Here is a 20,549-nt window from a genome sequence, read left to right on the forward strand (position 1 = left end):
TTGATAGTGGTGATGGATTTGTTTGAATGAAACATATTCGAGTAATTTCAAATTGTTGATATCGATGTGAATGAATAAATTTAAAATGAATTTGTTTTATGAATGTACTTTATATAAACATTCGGAAAACTCTGCTGTATTTTATTTACATAAATGTAGGCGTCGGTGCAGAATAATACAATGAATTTCATTGAATTAAATTAAGAGAATTTTTCGCTGTAAATCATTATGCCTTTGGTGAGAGCAATGTTACAATACTGTAAGTAAAAAGTGGAATACAAGTCCCAAAACAGTTCCTCAGCTCCACTTTCCTTAAATTGATTGATTGATTTCCTTAAAATAGGTCTGGGTTCTATTACTTCTTTTTATGTAACCATTTTCGAGACATGCTAAATCTTGTACTTCATTTGTTTGAATATGTATTTTGAAATATAAGGTCAGGTTGGCCAGTGCTCATTGTTATTTTTTGTCGTTGTTATCGATAACAAATTAAGACCAATACATTACATATCAATTGGGTGTGTTTACATTTTAACTTTCGAAACCTTCATTTCTGGGCTGGAATTTATTGAATAAGTATTTGAAACAGTGAAAAACGACACTCCACAATTTTTATCCTCGAGATTTAAAAGCGAAAAATAATATTCCCATTATCGAACGTACATCACATGTGCTTTCTCACAGTCTAATCAATTATTTGTCACTTTGTCGAAATTGCGATGGTTGTGGGAAAATTAATTGTTTCACTTAAGCAAGTGATAAGTGGAACATTTTTCACACAAGAAATCGCTTAGCGACCACTTTGTCTGGAAAGTTTCTTTCTGCGAAAGTCTACCATCAAAATATTTTAGTCTGTTTTTTGCTGTAAATGAATGTACGTATAGGCTTTCACAGAGTATATAAAGGGATAAATGTTCTTTTTTTTTGTGACAGAGACGATAAACATATTTCCACTAGAAGCATCGAGTCCTTTACTTCTTTTGTGAAGCAAATATTTTCAATGGATTCGGACAAAATCTTTTACTTCAATAGTTGTATTGATATCACACCTCTCAGATCAGACTCATTATTGTCGTCACTATCGATATGGCACAGTTGAACGCGGCACAGTAAAACAAATTTTAATGTTCATTCTGAAGATTCGTACTTTAAAACAGTAATTCAAAACAGTAATTCAATATTTGACTTACCCTTAATCTTTTCGGCGTTAAAATCTGTTTGCATGTGATTGGATGGATAATTGCAAAGTATCTCTCCATACAGATAACAACTAATATAAAAATGGATGCTGTGTAACTCAATGAATGTACAAACTGGTACATTTTGCAGAGAAATTCGCCAAAGACCCAGCTGGAAAGAAATAATATAATAGAAATTTAATGTATAGTTATCGAGTTCGATTTCGGTTCAGTTTCATAGAATAGCTGTGTGATTGAATGTAGTTGACAACAATTAATTGTACATACTCGATCTATAGATATGATGGGGAGTATTGGGCGACATACTGAGAGAATAATAGCTTTCTGACTTTGTAGAGTCAAAATTGACATTCTTCGCCTTGATACTTTCGAATAATTTCCTAATGTAGCAGAGAGCGTTGGAGCAAATTAGCAACGATCACAGATTTCAGATCTACGAATTATCAACCAATAGATTATGGAATTTGTGCATGTAGTGACCGTTTGACAAGTGGATTGCCACCGGTTTTGAGGGGGTCTTGATTTCTGTTTTTGACACGTGTGTCAGGCGTGCTTTTGTCAAATTCAATGTTGTTATAGGAAGGTTACGTATGGTGAAAAAGGACTTCACCTTGCACAAATTTAAGACCTTGGACAGTATTTGACACTGCAATATCTACAAAATGGAAGAAATTAAATTTTTAAACTTCCTGAAACCTTGTGCTTCCACCTACATAGTAAACACATACAAGGAGATCTTAATAATTTTATACAAATCTTGTACTTCATTAGTTTCCACATGCATTCTGTTATAAAGACCCCATCAGCAGTGGTTTCTTTTATTTATTTTTACAGTCGCTTGTTTAATCTTTCACAGACAGCAAGCATTTGAACAGTTCTGCTATTGGATGTGTTAGTTAAATTGATCTAAATTAAGTATTTTCGACCAATTGAAATAAGATCTCGTATTTCATTAGTTTCAACATGTGTGTTACTGTACTAGACCACATGAACTTGTTGGCCCATTATTATTTATGAAGTCGTTACAGATAACTGGCGATAATTTCGAAAAAAAACAGGCAGCCCACAGATTTAAAAGAGAGTTCACGCTATGGCGATTGTGAATGTTACAAGACCTCAAGGTACAGTATCTGAACAATATAACAGAGCCTTTCAAGTCGATATATTCAATTCAATATGTGCATGTATTACGATAATTTCATCACTTAAAAGCCCCAAAGAACAGACAGTAAATCTCTTCTTACAGATATTGAATACGTGACGGAAATCCTAATCCCATTGCACTAACAGGGCAAGTAATTTGAAAAGAAAAATTTCATCAATATTGTACGGACAGTATGTCTCTGTGAATCATTTGGGAATAAGCAATTTGAAATGATTTTCGTCTGTATTCGTCAAACATTTTTTTTGTCTCGATTGTGCCATAAATGTGCCAACATCTCTCAAACAACACATTAGTATCACTTCGATGCGAATGTAGAAAGGAAATAAATTGGGCGAAACATTTCTTCGGAAAATACATCGTATAAAGAACTGGATTTCCGTAATATTCCAGTAATCTTTAACTTCTTTAACTAGGTAATAAGGAGAGCAAACTAATATTTCTATTTCGATTCAAAAGCAATAATCTTTAACTTTTCAAATGAAGATAATGAGACCATTAAATAGATCAACACGGAATTAATTCCTCACACGCTCTCATATTCCGTTGCTTGTGTACAAATATTGCATTCGATTTTAATAAACCTTTCTCGCAATCATCCATAAAATGTTACGATGTGCGAATCGCATTGTGTTGATTAGTTGTTTATGACGGTTTATTGTTTGAAAAACAAACAAATAATTTTTTAGTACAAAAAAATGTGAGATTTTTTTTTGAAAATCGATAATTTCTCACTGAGACTGTTGCTATAAATTAGAACAAACAAGTGAAAATTGGGTTAACCGCAAGGGGATAGAAACTTTCTCTTCCAACTATAATTGAATTCGATAAGCAATCAACTAAACCATAAAGTTTTACAGTTTGAATTCAAGAATTTCGTCGATATTCTCATTTTATGGAATTTTCTTGTTTGTTGAAATTTAAGGACTATCAACAATTGATATAGTAGCAACATTATAAGGCTTATCTCAGTGGAAAATGAAAGTTTCAACAGTTTGACATGAGAGCCTCAAGGTGTCAAAGACAACCGATTATCCATTTCGAACTTTTAGGACTTTCCTTTTTATCCGGAATGATTTACATTCTTATGTACAATAGCACGTTAACCACAAGAGGTTCAATTTTGGCATTTGTTTAGTCAGAAACACTCAATTTAAGATTTTAATGATCGAAATCTTCATTTTCTGTACAACAGATAACAGTTGCCTTCGAGCGGTAAATAATATTTTTCATCGAATTTCTGGAAGTTATGAAGGCCTTGATGTCTTGCCTTGGCGTGACACCAAAACATCACTTGATACCTACTTCTCCCTAAGCGACTGTTACAAATTCTGCAAAGTTGTTAAATTTCCTATATAAGAAACAGACCCTAGAGGCCAAAGAATCAACAGTTAAATTCAGCCACCTTTTCAAAATGTTATTATTTGTTACAAATACAAAAAAAGCGAAAATGTTAGATTTCACTTACCTGTCAATCAAATAAATTGACAAATTTTGCATAACACAAAAAACTCCTACACATAAATCAGCCACAGCTAAATTCGCCAAAAAGAAATTTGTAATAGATCTCAGTCTTCTCGACAGCGTCACAACTAATATGACGAGTAGATTTCCTGAAAAAAAAACAATAAAATTGAGATGATTAAGCAACGGAATCTCTGAGTAGTGCCTGGCATATATATAAGAATTTGTTTCAAAATGCATTCTGAACGTAAAGTGACAGCATTCGTTTTAATTTCCAATTATGCCACTTTTTTCATGTTTGATAATTTTCCGAAGGTTAGAATTAGATTAGATTAGAATTAAATAGTTTTTTGATGCATGTATGTCTTGGACGATTGATTTTGACGAGAAAGTGTCTAAAAATCAATCGGCGAAGTCCAGGTACGTATGACATTTTTCATGCAAAGCGACGAAAACTCTCAAAATGGTGAGATAGGTGAGAAAACATCTATATTCTCAGCTCAGATAAAACTTTGGGCTTCTTTGTTGTGAAATAGTTATTTATTCACCCGGTGACAACAAAAGATTACGAAAGTTTCAGCGGAGGGGACAAAATGTTTTTTCTCGGCAGCCAGCGTTCCCATTTGTTTTCCTTCATCAACAAACAACTATAGTGAGATTCAACATTAGCGCCAAACTTTCTCTGTTGTGATCTGTTTTCATGTATCAATGTGTACAGTGTACACTGTGTAGAGAGAAAGACGTTTATGTGTATGAAAATAACGAAAGGACAACCTGAAGCAAAAGCATAAAAGCGTATGCTTATTGTTGATTCTCACTGTATTTTATATTAATTATTTAAACTTAGCATTACATTTAAAAAATCTTGTTAGTTCTGTTTATCTTACTATGTGAATTTTTCAACCATAAATATTTCATTAAAAGAAGTATTCTGTAACAGAAGTATGGTCAACTTAAGAAGGGAAAATTAAAGGAAGTTTTCTCAAAAATCAAACATTATATAATTTTGATTTTTTTTTTCTTCCAAAGCAAACATGTTTTTGTGCCAAGATCTCTTAAATCGATACTCTTTTCACTAAATAAGGAAACATTTTCCAATTTAAGAAAATTGTTTTTCCCATGCACGCTGTGAACATCCAATAATGGGATACGACAAAGACGTAGTGATGAAACTATAATTGGAATTTTCAATAAATAGGACAAATAATTTTGCTAGCAAATGCGATTAAAAACACAAAAGAATCTTTTGAGTCTGCGGTTTAAATTTTTCCAACTAAAATTGGTTTCCACATGGAAAGCATTTGACACAATTTTCGTTTCGTGGTTCACTGGTTTGTTATGATTTTGAATAACATAAAATATAAAATATATTCTGAACTCTGCACAAGCATAAGTAAAGCCGAATATGGAAAATGTGTAGGGTCGGGCGAAGATTCTCGTAGCGTTCGTTACTTTAAGAATTCGTAACATGGTATCAAATCTTCTACTTCTACCATTTCAATATACGTTTTGTTATCCATAAGAGAACACTAGCCAAAGCTCATTTTTGTTATCGTTGTCGATAACAGATTTTAGCCGTTTCTTAAGGGTATGTCGTTCAATTCACATTAGTAAAATCAACAAGAAATCGTAAGAATAGATTTCGGATAGTCCATAATGAAATTACAAGCCTTTTCGCTCCGAATGAATAAAATTGTATACAAACGAGGCATCCTTCAGATATTTTTTACTAGACGATGTCTGCGAATGAAATGAAAGATTTCAAATGAAATATACCTAAAGAATGTGTCACTTAGAACGGGGAGGATTTTGTGTACAATGTACATAAGTATCACATTCAGCCATATCGTATATGCTTCATATTTATTCTGAGGTGTTCCACTGACTTGAATGGATTGTATTATGTTGAACCCTACAGTGTAGCATTAGAGTCATGGTCACAATGATTTATTCAAAATCATTTGCACTGTATTTTCAAGAAACATCAAGAAATTATTAAAAATTTAAATTTAAATCAGATCAAATCGACACGATTCTATGCACAGCAAACTATCATCGTAATACCACTGTAAAAGAATGGAAAAATATTCGAGGGAAATATGCCACTTCCGTTTCCAGTCTTAAAATATTTATTTTACGATTGAAAAATGGCGCAATTTTCTGTTATGAGTATCAACATCAACATTCTGAAGTTTCGTGTCGCACCATAACTTTCGTGTGTAACTAAAACTATCCCAGGTAAAATTTTACAGACAGGATGAAGTTGAACGTATGTGAATATGGATCCGTTTCAACGAATTTCGAAAGTTATCTTTACATAATTTTACATATTAACACAACACTATGCACCACTGAGATGACTATTTTCGTATTACTTCAGGAATGTTTTATGTGTAGTTCGTTGTCGGTATCAGTGTGAAACATAAGTTGTTTGAAATAATAGTAGATTAGCGTATACTATACACCCTCGATTGATATTATATAATATTCAAATAGTTATAGTTGTTGCGCTCGAAATATAACTGTGACAGATTAGCAGAGAAAATCGAAGTAAAATGAACTCTCGAAGCATTCACTCAATTTTTTATTTATGAATATTTACAGACACGATACCGTTCATTTTCATGCACTCAATCGTGGCCTTTAGAAGTAGTTGCAAAAGTTGTTGCAAGAAACATTTTCCTTTTACAGATTTTGCAAATACTTTTGCAACTACTTTAGCCGGCTCCCAGCCTTTCGAAGTAGTTGCGAAAGTTGTTGCAAGAAACATTTTCCTTTTACAAATTTTGCAACTTCTTTTGCAACAACTTCAGGAGGGTCTCAATCGTAGCACTGTCAAGCACCGAAGCTGACTTTGACATCAATTAATTAGAAGAAGCACCGAAGTGGTGCTTGAGAATGCTTTGACTCAACCCTTCAAGATACGGTAAAAAACGTATCGCGATGCAAATTGAATCATGCAATCATTGAATCTGGTTCTTCTTTATTCTTTCGTTTTAAATTTTGGTTTATAATCTTTTACTTCATTTGTTTGAGCTTATAAATTTTGCTATATTAGAGGCACTCGCCTGAACTTTTCAGTTACTTTACTCACTGTTGTCTATAACAGATGAGTAGTTGTTTCAGGGATCAATCTCACAGAAAATGCTGCTGGAAATATGTGCAAAAATAGTTATAAAACATTTGTGTCCGGCCTTACCATGATTTTTTTCACATAACTGCGAATTCCCGTGAAATAATTTTTCAGACCTGAGCGACGATTCGCGTATTTTCGAAGTTGCGTGTATAAAATCCCATAAGAGCTGTCAAGTTACGAATTCTTAAAGTTACGAACGCTACTAGAATCGACGCCCTGTGGTATCACTGTCATTGTTTTCGGCTACATACACCCAAAAGAAATTCTCCCATTTCTACCTTCCGCATGTCACCTTTTATATCAGATACTTATAATTCAGAAGAAATGAAAACCAATTCGAAAATTACATAGAGAATTTCAAAAGTTCCGAAACTCAATTCAATGTCCAGCTTTCATTGGTACTTGGTCAGGTCTGGAACGAATACAATTGTCTTACAAATCCAATTTTATAATTTCGTTATCCGTCAAAGGTGAATCGAATATCGGTATTGTTGGGTACGTGACTGCAGTATTTGATCGAAAATTTAATATTACGACAACAGAGTAGATGAAACTGACAAAATTGTAAAGGAAATCATGAAATTGCGAATATTCCTTAGAAATATTTAGAAACTCACCCAACAACGTTCTGATTCTATGTTGATTAATTTGAAAGTCCAATTAGGTTTTCCTCCACTTAAGTCAATATCTTTTGATATCAATTCCATTATGAGACTTTAACATACCATCTAAAGCACGACAGAAGATGGTATGGCAAACAAATATGAAAATTAATCAAATGAATTCAATGAAAATGTTAATTAAAACATAAACGTTTTAGAAGACGTAATGCACATTCACGTTAAATGACTCGCCAATTACCATGACAAATATTTATCGTCTATTTAAATGGCTAAATTATTCACAAAGCGAAAATTTTCATTTCGCTCGTCGCAGAATAAACGTAGAGCTTTTCGGAATACCATGTTTCAAAGCCAAAAAAAAGTAGGTGGAACTATGTTGAGCCATTAGGTTTGGTGAATTGATGTGTTTGCTGATTTGATTCATTTTCATTTTAAAAGAAAAATTTGTAGAATTTGTCAGTTCACTCAAAATTTGTGATTTGAATAGAAAAATATCTCAAATAAAGTTTTTTCGTACTGATCGTTCTGCAGTTCTGTTTGTTCTACATCTAATTAAATAATTAGTCCACGGAAGAATAATTTAAACCAGGCTGGAGAGCTGGATTTGACTAGGGACCTGAATTATCTAGTAGAATTATTTTTTGCCAATAAATATACAATCGCTAAACCGAACTGGTGTGCATACGTTATTTTGCACCAGCTGGTCCCATTTGGAATTGTATGTGACCAGCTGGTGCAAAATAACGTATGCACACCAGTTCGGTTTAGCGATTGTATTCAATTTATGTAAGTGTTCTTTTGAGTTCATTTGCATACAGTGTATTAGGTCACCTATTTGACGTTTCAAAAATGAACCGCTCCAGCCTGTTTTATTTTACTCTGCCGTGTCATAATTGCGCATCTAGAGCCTAATAAAGTACTTTGCACCTCAATTGCATAAATAACTATTATAGTGGCGCTGGTACTAATTCTATGAAAGATTTTAGTATTTTTGTATGGAGAAATGGAGGATGCGAAAGTTTTGTAAATATATCTAATATTTGAGCAGATTGCGAGTTTTTAGAATTTTATCATAAAAATGAGAATGTTTATTAACGTTTAACGTTGAAAGCGATGAGCGTGATGTTCGCGATATCATAGCACAATACCTAAGAGTGATTTGTGAAAGAAAATAAAGGAAAGTTTTTTATTCAGAAGTTAAAAATAGTTTTAAAATGCAGAAGTAATGGATTGAATCATTAGATGAAACGTATTTTTATGAAGATTTACTAGACAGCAATTCTAGTAACTAGAAAATGTTCTTAAAATTCCCATTATAAACTAAGTCTGAACCAGGGCTGTTAACAGTACTAAAAATGCCACAACAAAAACAAAAAAGCTTTTCCGAAAATCGTTATTGGCTAACCCATATCCATAAAACTTTCAAAATTTCCAATTCGAACTTCGTTGGCAACCAACATCTTGTTTGTTTATTATTATTTGCGAAATAAAATATTTGGACACATTTCCAGTCACATAATTCCTTTATATAAACGAAAATCTCCTGTGAAAGTCAGTGGAACTGACTAAATGGAATACAAATGGAAAAAGTCTGTATCCATGACGGTGGGTTTTTTTTCTCTCGGAAAGTTATAACTACAAAATTGATGCTATAAACACTTTCGTAGCACACAAAACTTTGCTCCGATGTTTATACGATAAATATGAATTTTTTGTGCGGTGTTTGGTAAAATAAAAGTTTTTCGCTCATATCTTTCATGTAAAATTTTAACGGATGATTGTTTTAACGATCATTTAGTGTAAATATTTCCAAGAAGCGGAGTATATCTTATTTATAGTGTTATTAAAAAAAATACAAACAGAAATTATTATACAAACAATAAACTCATTTCGACAGGAAAAAGTAATTTTTCCATTTAAATTTAGACCGCCCGCCCCATAATGTTTAGCACATAAATTATTGTTATCTACGAGGATAGAATGTACGCATTGCGTAGATACTTGTAAAAATATTGTGAGTTATGGGCCCAATAATTTATTAAATATTTTTTATTCGTTGAACTTTGAAAGTAGTAGATTATGACACAGCCTCGATAAGCTTATCTTTTACATATACCAAGTTTTGGGATGTATTGCAAATTCTACATTTAAAAAACTCGATGTATTCCAACACTCAATATACACGGGCCTCAAAAAGAGGTGCTTGCGACCGAAATAGTATGTTATGAAGTATATATCGAGACACGAGGGCTTGCCCGATTTATATACTTCACTAGTGTAGTACCTGGCTTTGCTCGGAATATTTCTCGGCCAAAAATAAATGATTAATAAAAGCTTGTGCGTCGAATAACACATAAAAGTGAAGAAAAAAATTCGCACGTTTCTTCCTAACTTTTCCTCGTTATTTTATTTTATTTTAGGTGCGCTACAGCGCTATATGAATCGCTACAAAACATGGTCAAATTTATGGAAAATTTCCTCAAATTCCATCTGAAACTACTCCAATTTCAACAAATGCCCTTATGCCAAGTTTCAAGTCTGGAGGACTTAATTCCCTTAAAATAGGCCCTGAGTTCTACCCGTACAAGTTTTCCAGAAAGTCGATAAAAAACAATTATTTTCTCAAAGCAAAAAAAACAATCGCATCAAAAGCTTACCGAGAGAAAATAAATAAATAAAAATCGATCGATAAACCATTAAACATTAAAATCACATAGTCAAAAGACAACATTAGCTGCTGTTGTTTATCATACGACGTTCTAAAACCAAATGACCAAAAAGTCTCTCTATATTCCTAAAGTCCACTGAGAAACTTCAATCCTAAAAAAAACGTTCAGAATCGAATAACACGCATCTTCCGTAAGATCGACTATAGTCTCATCCACTTAATGTTCTATTATTATTATTAGAAACAAATTGAATAGGTGGTGATCTCACCAGTGCCGCATCTAGCATATGTAGCGTCTTGTACCATTTGAGTCTTTTTTTACCGGCAAAAGTAGGCAAGTTTTTGCGTGTTTACTTTACCTTCGATCATATTCCAGCGCCCTGTACCATAGTCGAATCGGTCTCTATGAAGATGCGGCACTGGATTTCACAGTGTCATCGCTGAAGTTAAGTTTTTCACATTTGTCGGACTGGTTTGATAAGTTTGAGTTCGCTTACATTTATCTCGTGATTTGTGCTAAAAATATATTTTTCCATCAGCACTCGGTAAGTTGTGTTTGTTGTGTATGATATCAATTTCGGTAGCAAAATCTTAAAATCTTTACATTCTGATGGTGATAGTGAAGTACTTTATCGAAGTACTTCTAAAGGTAAAGTACTACACCATCGTTAGATGCCACCGGTTAAGTTCTCCACTATCACTAACGTTGGTAGATTCAATCTACCGTGGTCTATTTATAATGGCGTTTGTAGAATTATATGACAAAGACGTTTTAAGCATTTTTTTTATATGTATGAGCCTAGCCATCACTGCTTAGAATTAGAAAAAATACAATTTGTCATGTCTTTGGTTTTCATCATTTTCGTCATGTAACATGCTATTACCCGCATTTCAAATGCTTTACAAAGGATTTTTTCGAGTGACATATGATAATCTCCGTGGATTTTTTTAGAAGTACTTTAGTGAGCAGCACACTCTCTCCTCACTAAAAAGAGAATTATATTCCGAACGCATGCAATTTGAATTACTTTTACCAGTTGTTCATACATTTTATGCCTACACTTCTACCGACAACTTTCACAATTTGTGGAGTTGCTTTAACCAAAAACATAACTTATTTTGGTAAGGCTATGCTAATACTGTATTGGATGGGCTATGCGGTTTACACAAGGTTGATTGGAGTACCGAAACCAACGATATGTTTCACAACGGTAGAAACGATAAATTAGAGAAAAGTTTACGAATTACATTTGCTATGGAATGCACTCAAAACGAAATGCAAATTGGTTTAGATTTATCAAATAGTATACGAAACGTTTTTGTAGGAAATGTAGGAATTAAGGATAAATTTAAATTCCATCATAAACTGGAAGGTGGATTAATTTAAATCACCTGGAGCTCTTGAGGTTTCGGCACGAATGTTGACTAAAAAATCATATTATTGGCGGCCAGTTTAAGCTGAACTGCGTATTTTATGCACAACATTAGCATTTAACGACTGCACCAAAGAGTAGAACAAAATCTCGAATTCATGAAAATTTAGCGGAAGCTGCAAATCCTCACTTAATACCATAAACGTGTTTAGTGTTTAGTTAAGTTTAGTATGGATGGGCGGGACAGAGCCGCTGCAACTTTTGTTTTTGTTGAGGCAATCTAGTATCATGATTAGGCTAGTTGCTCCATATGATGTTATGTAGGCATTTGGCTCTTCCAGTGATGTACGCTAGGCATTCAAATTATTCTTTGTGTCCGCATTTGTTACAGTAGCGATTACTGTGCAGTCCGATTGTGTGAGCGTGTTTGCTTAAGAAGCGGTGGCTTGTGAGGATGCCGGTGATTCTTTTGAAGTATCTCTTACTAAGTGATAGGAAGTATCTTTTTGTGGCTTATTGAGATGTTGTTTTTGATGGCTGGAATTTAATTTAACGAACTTCATAATAAATGAGAGTTGGCACCGATATTGATACAGTAAATAGCTTGGCAAAATCTGATGTTACATTTAATACAAAGTCACTTTTAATACCGATCTCATATTTTATGGTTGAATTTTAATAGCATCAGACACATATCGCTTCAAAGTACACACAGAAATTCTTTGACGAGATTTAATTAGAAAATTCGAGTGAAGAGCACAGTAATACCGTAATACCAATGCGGTAAAACTCCATTAAACTTTGGATAAGTTTTCATTGAGCCCATTTAACATAATATATTTTCTGTTCAATATTCAATATTTGATGTTGTTTTCCGATTTGGCGGTGATACACATCAGGCACGTTTTACTTTTAAGACCTATAAATAGATTTATTATCGGACATTCGTGGTGGTATATAGGAAAAGCATTCAAAAAATTGATTAATTAATTCCATTCAATTTTTTCATATTTCACGTACATAAGCATAGACAAAGTGTTTGTGTAATTAAATTAATGTACAGAAACCAGAACATCGCGTTAGAGTACCAATTTTTCATAACAAAATAGTTGAAAAATCACAACCGACGTCAAAGTGCGCATTTAACTAGCACTCGGGTCGGCAGAAGCTGATTAACGATTTCGAATTTGAATGGGATATCGTTCATCAATTGCAACGTTAAACAAAATTGATTGATTATTTGATACCAGCAATAACTGGTTCATTATCGCGGGGCGTCAATTACAATTTTAATATTGACAACGTGAAAGTGTCGTCTATTCCACACAAAGCAACACCTTGAATCATAATCATGAAAATCAGACGTAGCTGCTCTGTGCGATAGCAGCAGCCACCTGTCACATACGGCTATTCATCTGTTATCGATAACGGACAAAAATACCTTTATATAGTAAAATACATGTTAAAAAATTGAAGTACAAGATTTGACATTAACACATTAAAAATACTTTACGTGTTACGGCATGTTTCATTTTCATTTACATTGCCTAATCACGTAAAGCATTGTACTTACGAGGTTCCAAGTTGTTATTTGACAAGTGGGCCCGACCCGAAGGGGAGGGCTGTAACACCCCACTTATCAAATACACAACTTGGAACCTCGGAAGTAATATACTATTTATCAATGGAAGTAATAGACCCGATAATAATACTGGTCAGGTCATATGCTTGCCGTCTGTAACAGATGAAGGTTTTAAAGACCGTTTAGACGTTTAGGAGCTCGAAAAATGACACTAGAAGTGAATTGATTTATGAATATATATATTTATATATATATTAATATATTTATATTATTTAACAAACGTGGGAATTAACATATAAATCCCTCAGTGCCTGGTACGAGTCTAAAATGTTGAAAATTTGCCAAGTATTGTGCACAAGATAAAAGTAATGGATACATCAACTTTAACACATTATAAAAATAAAACATGAGATAACTGTGGAATTCGGTAATACATTAAATTGACCTTGTATCGAGTTAAGCACATTTTGAACTAAATAATTAGAATAGAACAACAAATCGAATGGCACTACAAAAATGTTAATGACGTTCGTTTGTGCGTAAACTTTCGCTATAAAAGATATTAAAAGTTATTTGTTTACCAAGGGGAGAAAATGGGATATTAGAAGATGATCGAAAGTTTGTGCCTTCCGCTAGAGTAGGAATTTCATATTTATTTCCGAGGTGAACACATAATTTTTCAGCCGTGCGGAAAAACTAAAGGTGAGAAAAAACAAATTTTCTCACCTGAACTGTCATCAGAGATAGTGTCAAAAAATGCCATCTTCTTCACCGCAAGGACGAAAAATATATACGATATGGTATGGGGTAACAATGATCCTTGTCCTTTCGTATACATAAATGTTTATTGACTTTGGGATATCCTCAAATCAACCAATTTTACGTTAAGTCTTTCAAATTGTCTTCTCGTCTAATGAGATAATCCAAATTTCCTAGATGCCGATGCTATTGACGATTATATTATCTTCTATCGTCAACAACAAACAAAATAAATAGTGATCTCGAGCTAACGTCTTATACAGTAAAATAGATGTTAAAGCAAATGAAATGAAAGATTTATATCAATCTCACGATCAAATGAAGTAACAGTAATGAATCGAAATCTGTCTACATTGATATCTCTCATCAAATACTCTCTCCTTTAAAATTAGATTGTTTATGAGGGATTTAAATACACGCATTTCCAAAACAGTTGATGAAAGAGACAGATAATACTTTGAATGGTGCCGTATTGTAGAAATTGTATTTCGCTATTCTGCCTCTGAATGCTTGAATTAAGAACATAATAACGAAAATTTAACCTACTTTTATCCAAGCCAGCCAAATGGACATGATAACTATAATTTAATAAACTAAACACAAAGCATGATATGTCCGCCAAAGAACCTCTACATTTACTAACAAGCCATGATAATTTGATGTGGGATCAGAAATTATTAAGGACACGAACCCACGAACTTGCATTCGAGGAAACACAGAGTTATTTACTCTAATTTAAAGTGAAAGTTCTATTATTATCTGTATGTTCAAAGGTAAATGTCAATGTTGCTAACATAAATCGTAATCGATTTATTAAGACAGAATGGGGTAAATCCTGACATCTGACAGAGGAAAAATTACTTTCCAAGCTAAGATCTTAAGTAGATTTTAGGAAAATGCTTTTAAGTGGACGCAAAAAATGTTCAGGGATAAATTATGGAAAAACGGAAAGGATTAGGGTTGTGTTTATTGGCTTAACAAACAACCATTCCAATATTTTTAACGTTGCGAAAACGAACATAGCAAATTAGGATAATAGTATACGACCTCACATCTACTACAACAAATATAAAAAATGCGATGAGAGACTGAACGCAATTTAATTAAAAACCTGAGATTTATAACGAAACCTCTACTGGCTATGTAAACAAAAATGAATTTTTTAAATGTGACTCTTTGTTTTCCGCAGAAATCTCATTATAGAAATTAATAATCAAATGAATTGTTGTTTACGACCGAGTGAATCCTACAGACACATTTTACGTAAACCTAGAAAACAATAAAAAAAAATGGAATTACTTTTTATTCGTTCGCATATTTCAAGCGTGAAAGCCGCTGTTGACATTTTTTTGTACGAGCTGTGCCTGATTTTTTCTGCAATTTTTCATGATTCAATCAAGAAATCAACGGTTAACCATCTGTTATCTACAGCAACTACCACGTCTAATCTACGTTTAATGTTGTCTCATACTATTACATTAAAATTAATGGCTAAACAAAGAAAGTAACCGATTTGATGAAAACACTGTCATATGCGCTTGCCTTATCTAATCTAAGCCAGGAGGAGTTTAAAGTTTTGAAAACCGATCCAATACTCAATGTGAAGTTATTCAGATTTGCGAAAGACACTGTTTTAAGCAACAAGATTTTAGTAGCAGTTTTCAATAGATGTGGAAATGGTCAGTCCCGAGACGAGACGGAGGTTGACAACATATCGTATGCGTAATAGTAGATCACATTGGATGCTGCGGAGGTAGTTCATTACATGAGGGATCAATTTTGTGATACGAGCCGAACTCACAAGTGTGGTTTTAAGCAACAAGCTTTGGAAACGGTTATTTTGACAAGTGTAGAGTTTGCATATCCGAGCCGAAGGCGAGATTAATAACAAAAATATTCGAAAGATATTGTCGAAACAGCTAAAAAGCCTCTAAAGAATACGACGAAAAATGCTAATTTTGTTGAAATTTATGTTGGGCTTAAAATTCATCACTTCTTACTACCTTTCACGCAGGATTTCTTTTTAGAGAAAATCGTGAAAATTACGGAAAAGTTTTTATTGCGGAAAGCTAGGCAAAACAATTTTGATTCGTTCGTTTTGTATTTCACAGTTGTCGGGGTTTTTGTACTAATTGTAGATGTCTGGGTGTTATATACGGTCTTCAGTAATTTGGATCTAGATTATTTTAATTGAGGGCCAACGAGAATTGTGCAATTTCAAAACTTTTACGGAAATTTCACAAAAAAAACTTAGGTTTAAAGTGTAATCTGCGCGGATGTTTTTAAGAATAATTAAATTGACTCGTCATGTTTAGAATACGAAAAGGAATTGGGTCTTATGAATTTAGAATTGTTCCAGCTGTATTAGTGGTGATCTTAAGAATGATTAACATCCTTAACATAGTTATTTGTCATTAAGACTTGAGGCAGTAGTTAATCAGGAATATTTTACCTGTCACAGACTAAAAGCATATTTTAACAGTTTTACTGAAATCTGTTACTTCATTTGTTTTGAGCATGCTTTTTGCTATATAAGACGTCATTAGTCAAAGCTTGTCGTTTATTCTTGATGCCGTTGTCGATAACAGATGACAGCCGTAGCCGTTAAGAATAATTTCCACGTCTACCGTTTCCACGGGCTCTAGGACTTATTAACCCCGGACAAAATAACTCCGGACAAAATAACCCGGACAAAATAACCCCGGTCAAAATAACCCCGATCAGGTCAGGACAAAATAACCCCTGGACTAAATGATGACGACATTGAAGGGGGGATACTCCCCCCTTCACCCCCCTCTGCGGGGGCTGCCGCCCCTCGACCCCGCTTTTTTATTTTTTTTTTATTTTCCACGGCCTGCGGCGCAGCATATAATCTATTAAATTATATCAATTATATACTTGAGTATATTCGAACATATCGACTATATACTCAAGTACATTCTAATATATCGACTATTAATTTGAATATATTGACTCTATACTCGAATATGTCTACTATCATCGAATATATGGACTACAACTATGTACTCGACTATATTCGAATATGTTGACTATATACTAGACTATCGTCGAATATGTCGACTAAGAACTAGACTATACTCGAATATATCGACTACATACTAGACTATCATCGAACATATCGACTATATACTCGATTTCATTCGAATATACCGACTATATTCGCATATATCAAATATAAACGACTATATTCGAATATATCAACTAAGTACTCCACTCCACTATATTCAAATATATCGACTAAGAACTAGACTATATTCGAATATATCGACTACATACTAGACTATCATCGAACATATCGACTATATACCCGATTACATTCGAATATACCGACTATATTCGCATATATCAAATATAAACGACTATGTTCGAATATATCAACTAAGTACTCCACTCCACTATATTCAAATATATCGACTAAGAACTAGACTATATTCGAATATATCGACTACGTACTAGACTATCATCGAACATATCGACTATATACCCGATTACATTCGAATATACCGACTATATTCGCATATATCAAATATAAACGACTATATTCGAATATGTCAACTAAGTACTCCACTCCACTATATTCGAATATATCGACTAAGAACTAGACTATATTCGAATATATCGACTACGTACTAGACTATCATCGAACATATCGACTATATACCCGATTACATTCGAATATACCGACTATATTCGCATATATCAAATATAAACGACTATATTCGAATATGTCAACTAAGTACTCCACTCCACTATATTCGAATATATCGACTAAGAACTAGACTATATTCGAATATATCGACTACATACTAGTATGTATGTATCGCCTATATTCGCATATAGCAAACATGATCGATTATATTCGAATATATCGACTATATTCGCATATATCAAATATATTCGACAAGATACTCGAATATATTCGAATACATCCACTATGTACTCGACTATATTCGAACATATCGACCATGTACTCATGAATATTCGAATATATTGAGTGTATTGAAAATATTCGAGTAACTATATCGTTTTTTTTATTTGGGAGTTATTCTGTCCGGAGTTATTTTGTCCGGGTTATTTTGTCCGGGGTTATTTTGTCCAGGGGACATTATGTCCGGATTTATTTCGTCCGGGGTTATTTTGTCCGAACGCCGTTTCCACGATATAGTCGTTTCGGAAAAATAAATTTAGATCCCGAATAAAGTATTTAAATGTATGATTGCTAAAGATTGCTAAGTTATAGAGATAATAAGCCTGACTGAGTTATTAGATTTTGATTAATTATCATTTGTCATGTAGAGTTAGCGGAAAGTTTAGCCTATGATTCTCGAAGATCTAGTTTAATGAATTTCGAGTGAGTTCAACTTAAAAAACTAACTTACACGGGTTGCCAGAGAAATATTTCATCATTTTGCGACTTCAAGCGAAGCGAGCGTACTATTACGCACAACATATTTTAATTGCCGCCGTTGACACACCTTCTACGGCTGTTACGTCTTGACGACCTGTTTGTCTGGTTTAAATTTCGTTCGTATAATTTGCTTGAAACTAATTTTAAATTTCTTTTGTCTCAAAAGTGAATCATCTGTAAAGTGATGCTAATGGGATTTTGTTTTTTCTCTTTAAATTAATCTTGTTCGCAGAAATGAAAGAGTTCCTCTCTACGTAGTATAAAAATAATAAATGTCCCCTTCATGTTACTGAAAATTCCACAGCTCTTTTTTATATAAATTTTCTTTTCTTTTTTAGTTTTAATTGTAAGATGGAAATAATTGCAATGTTACCTCGAATGTAGCACACTTACCAAAAAAACAGCAACAAAATACCAGCGAATATAGGGTGATGAACAGCACTCTAACATCAGTCCGATCGAAAACAAAGTCCCGTTTTTGCGATTCATTTGCCGATGACAAATTGGTCATGAATGTACTGTCGTTGGCTAAATTGACCACCGTTCCATTACCATAACCATTACTATGACCGACGCTCGTATTGTAATTGGCTAACAAAAGCTGTCCGTTGACAAAATTCACTTGATCATTCACCGACATGTCGCTATAATGATTTACTCTTTTACTATATCACAAATCTTCATTGCAGGTGTATCCGGCAATATTTTTGAATCACAGGTCCAATATACTATTTTTTATTATCACAAGCAAAGATTTATGAATACTTTATGTTGGTGCTTAAGCACGTTTTTATTACCAGTTACGACACTTTAATAAATATGCACAAACGACCACTTGTTTTCCTTTTATGTTAAAATCGTGTGTTAATTTCGCACACACTCACACACATGTGACGGTGTATCAAAGGGTTGTAATTCCGTTCCCCTAATACTAAAAGAATGTCAATTTGTTTAGTTTATGGCTGTGTGTATGCTACACTTAGGTTAATCTAGTTATTCAACATGAAAGTGTGACTGTGGCGTCTATTGTCCCATTCAATGTGGAAACAGAAAGTGTTGCAATTACTATAAAAAAGAAAACGAGGTTTTGGTGTAGGTAGTTGTTCCTTTGACACTGTTTTTTAGAAAAAAGAAAAAAAATTCTGACGCTTTTGTGTTGCTCTTACAAAAGCGTTTCCAGTGGGACTACTTTTTTCCACTTCGTTTTATTTTTAATTACGAAGTTCTAACCAATGTGGATAAAAGTTATAGTTTCTCGAGGTAATTTTTCAATTTCAAAGACCCATTGAATGTAAAAAAAAGGAAATGTAGAAGAGACCATGATCTACATTTTTGTACATTAGCACAAAGTTGAGTCATTACGGGCTCATGGTAAATATAGATTTGTAGAATGTCAACCCATCGATATAATATAGGGTAGAAACTCGGCATTTCTCAATTTTCTTTTTCTCGTCGTTTTGTGTTGTGATTCGTATTTTTTACACTTGTATGTGTGCTATATTTCCGAAATTTCGTTCTTCGTGTCTCATTATCTACAGTATATTTTATCGATGGTCTCACCCAAAGATATACCTAGTTCTATGGGTCTTTAATTATGTACAATGTTTTGCCTATGAAGTAGAGATGCATGTCCAAAACACAGACTTTCCGGTTAAAGTATTCAGCAATTTGCAATGTAAATCAGTCAAAAAATTTAAAAAAAATTCCTTGGGAAAATACATAATAAAAAATTCTCAAAAGAAAATTAAATAAATTATCATGTCAAGTGAGACAACAGACCGTAAGGCGAAACTAAATCGTTTGAATTAATGTCGTTTTAATTGTCATATACATACGAGCGACAACTGGCCGCCTCTTTCGTGTAACTGTGAATCGTTTCTACTGTTTTCGCAATATTTAAAAAAAAATTAATTGAACTGAATGAGAAGAATGCAAAAGTGAATATTAAATGTAAAAATGTACGAGATATCAAATTGCAGCTCATGTTATTATGATATTTCATTTCACTAATATACCTCTCCAAAGGTCTTGAGAGCAGGTGGGGGTTGTATGCATAGTTTGTATAATGGCAAAGCACCCACCATAGTAACGGAGTATTTGTTGTGTCAAAATACACCTCCATTGATTATCGTCAATACCATTAGTGGTACTAAT

At 33.4% G+C, this 20,549-nt stretch overlaps 1 protein-coding gene across 1 annotated transcript in view; it reads right to left on the bottom strand.

Annotated features, from left to right (window-relative positions):
- The window catches only part of LOC119085935 (trissin receptor), a 60,415-nt gene that overhangs the window by 16,962 nt on the left and 22,904 nt on the right, over nucleotides 1-20,549 (bottom strand). The window contains exons 2-4 of the mRNA XM_037196488.1: nucleotides 18,789-19,320; nucleotides 3,830-3,974; nucleotides 1,191-1,350 (exon numbers count right to left, since the gene is read on the bottom strand). Of these exons, the coding sequence (XP_037052383.1) occupies nucleotides 1,191-1,350; nucleotides 3,830-3,974; nucleotides 18,789-19,035 (552 nt within the window). The 5' untranslated portion in view covers nucleotides 19,036-19,320. The remainder of the gene's footprint in view (nucleotides 1-1,190; nucleotides 1,351-3,829; nucleotides 3,975-18,788; nucleotides 19,321-20,549) is intronic.

Source organism: Bradysia coprophila, chromosome IV (assembly GCF_014529535.1).
Source record: "Bradysia coprophila strain Holo2 chromosome IV, BU_Bcop_v1, whole genome shotgun sequence".
NCBI classification, from domain to species: Eukaryota; Metazoa; Arthropoda; class Insecta; order Diptera; family Sciaridae; genus Bradysia; species Bradysia coprophila.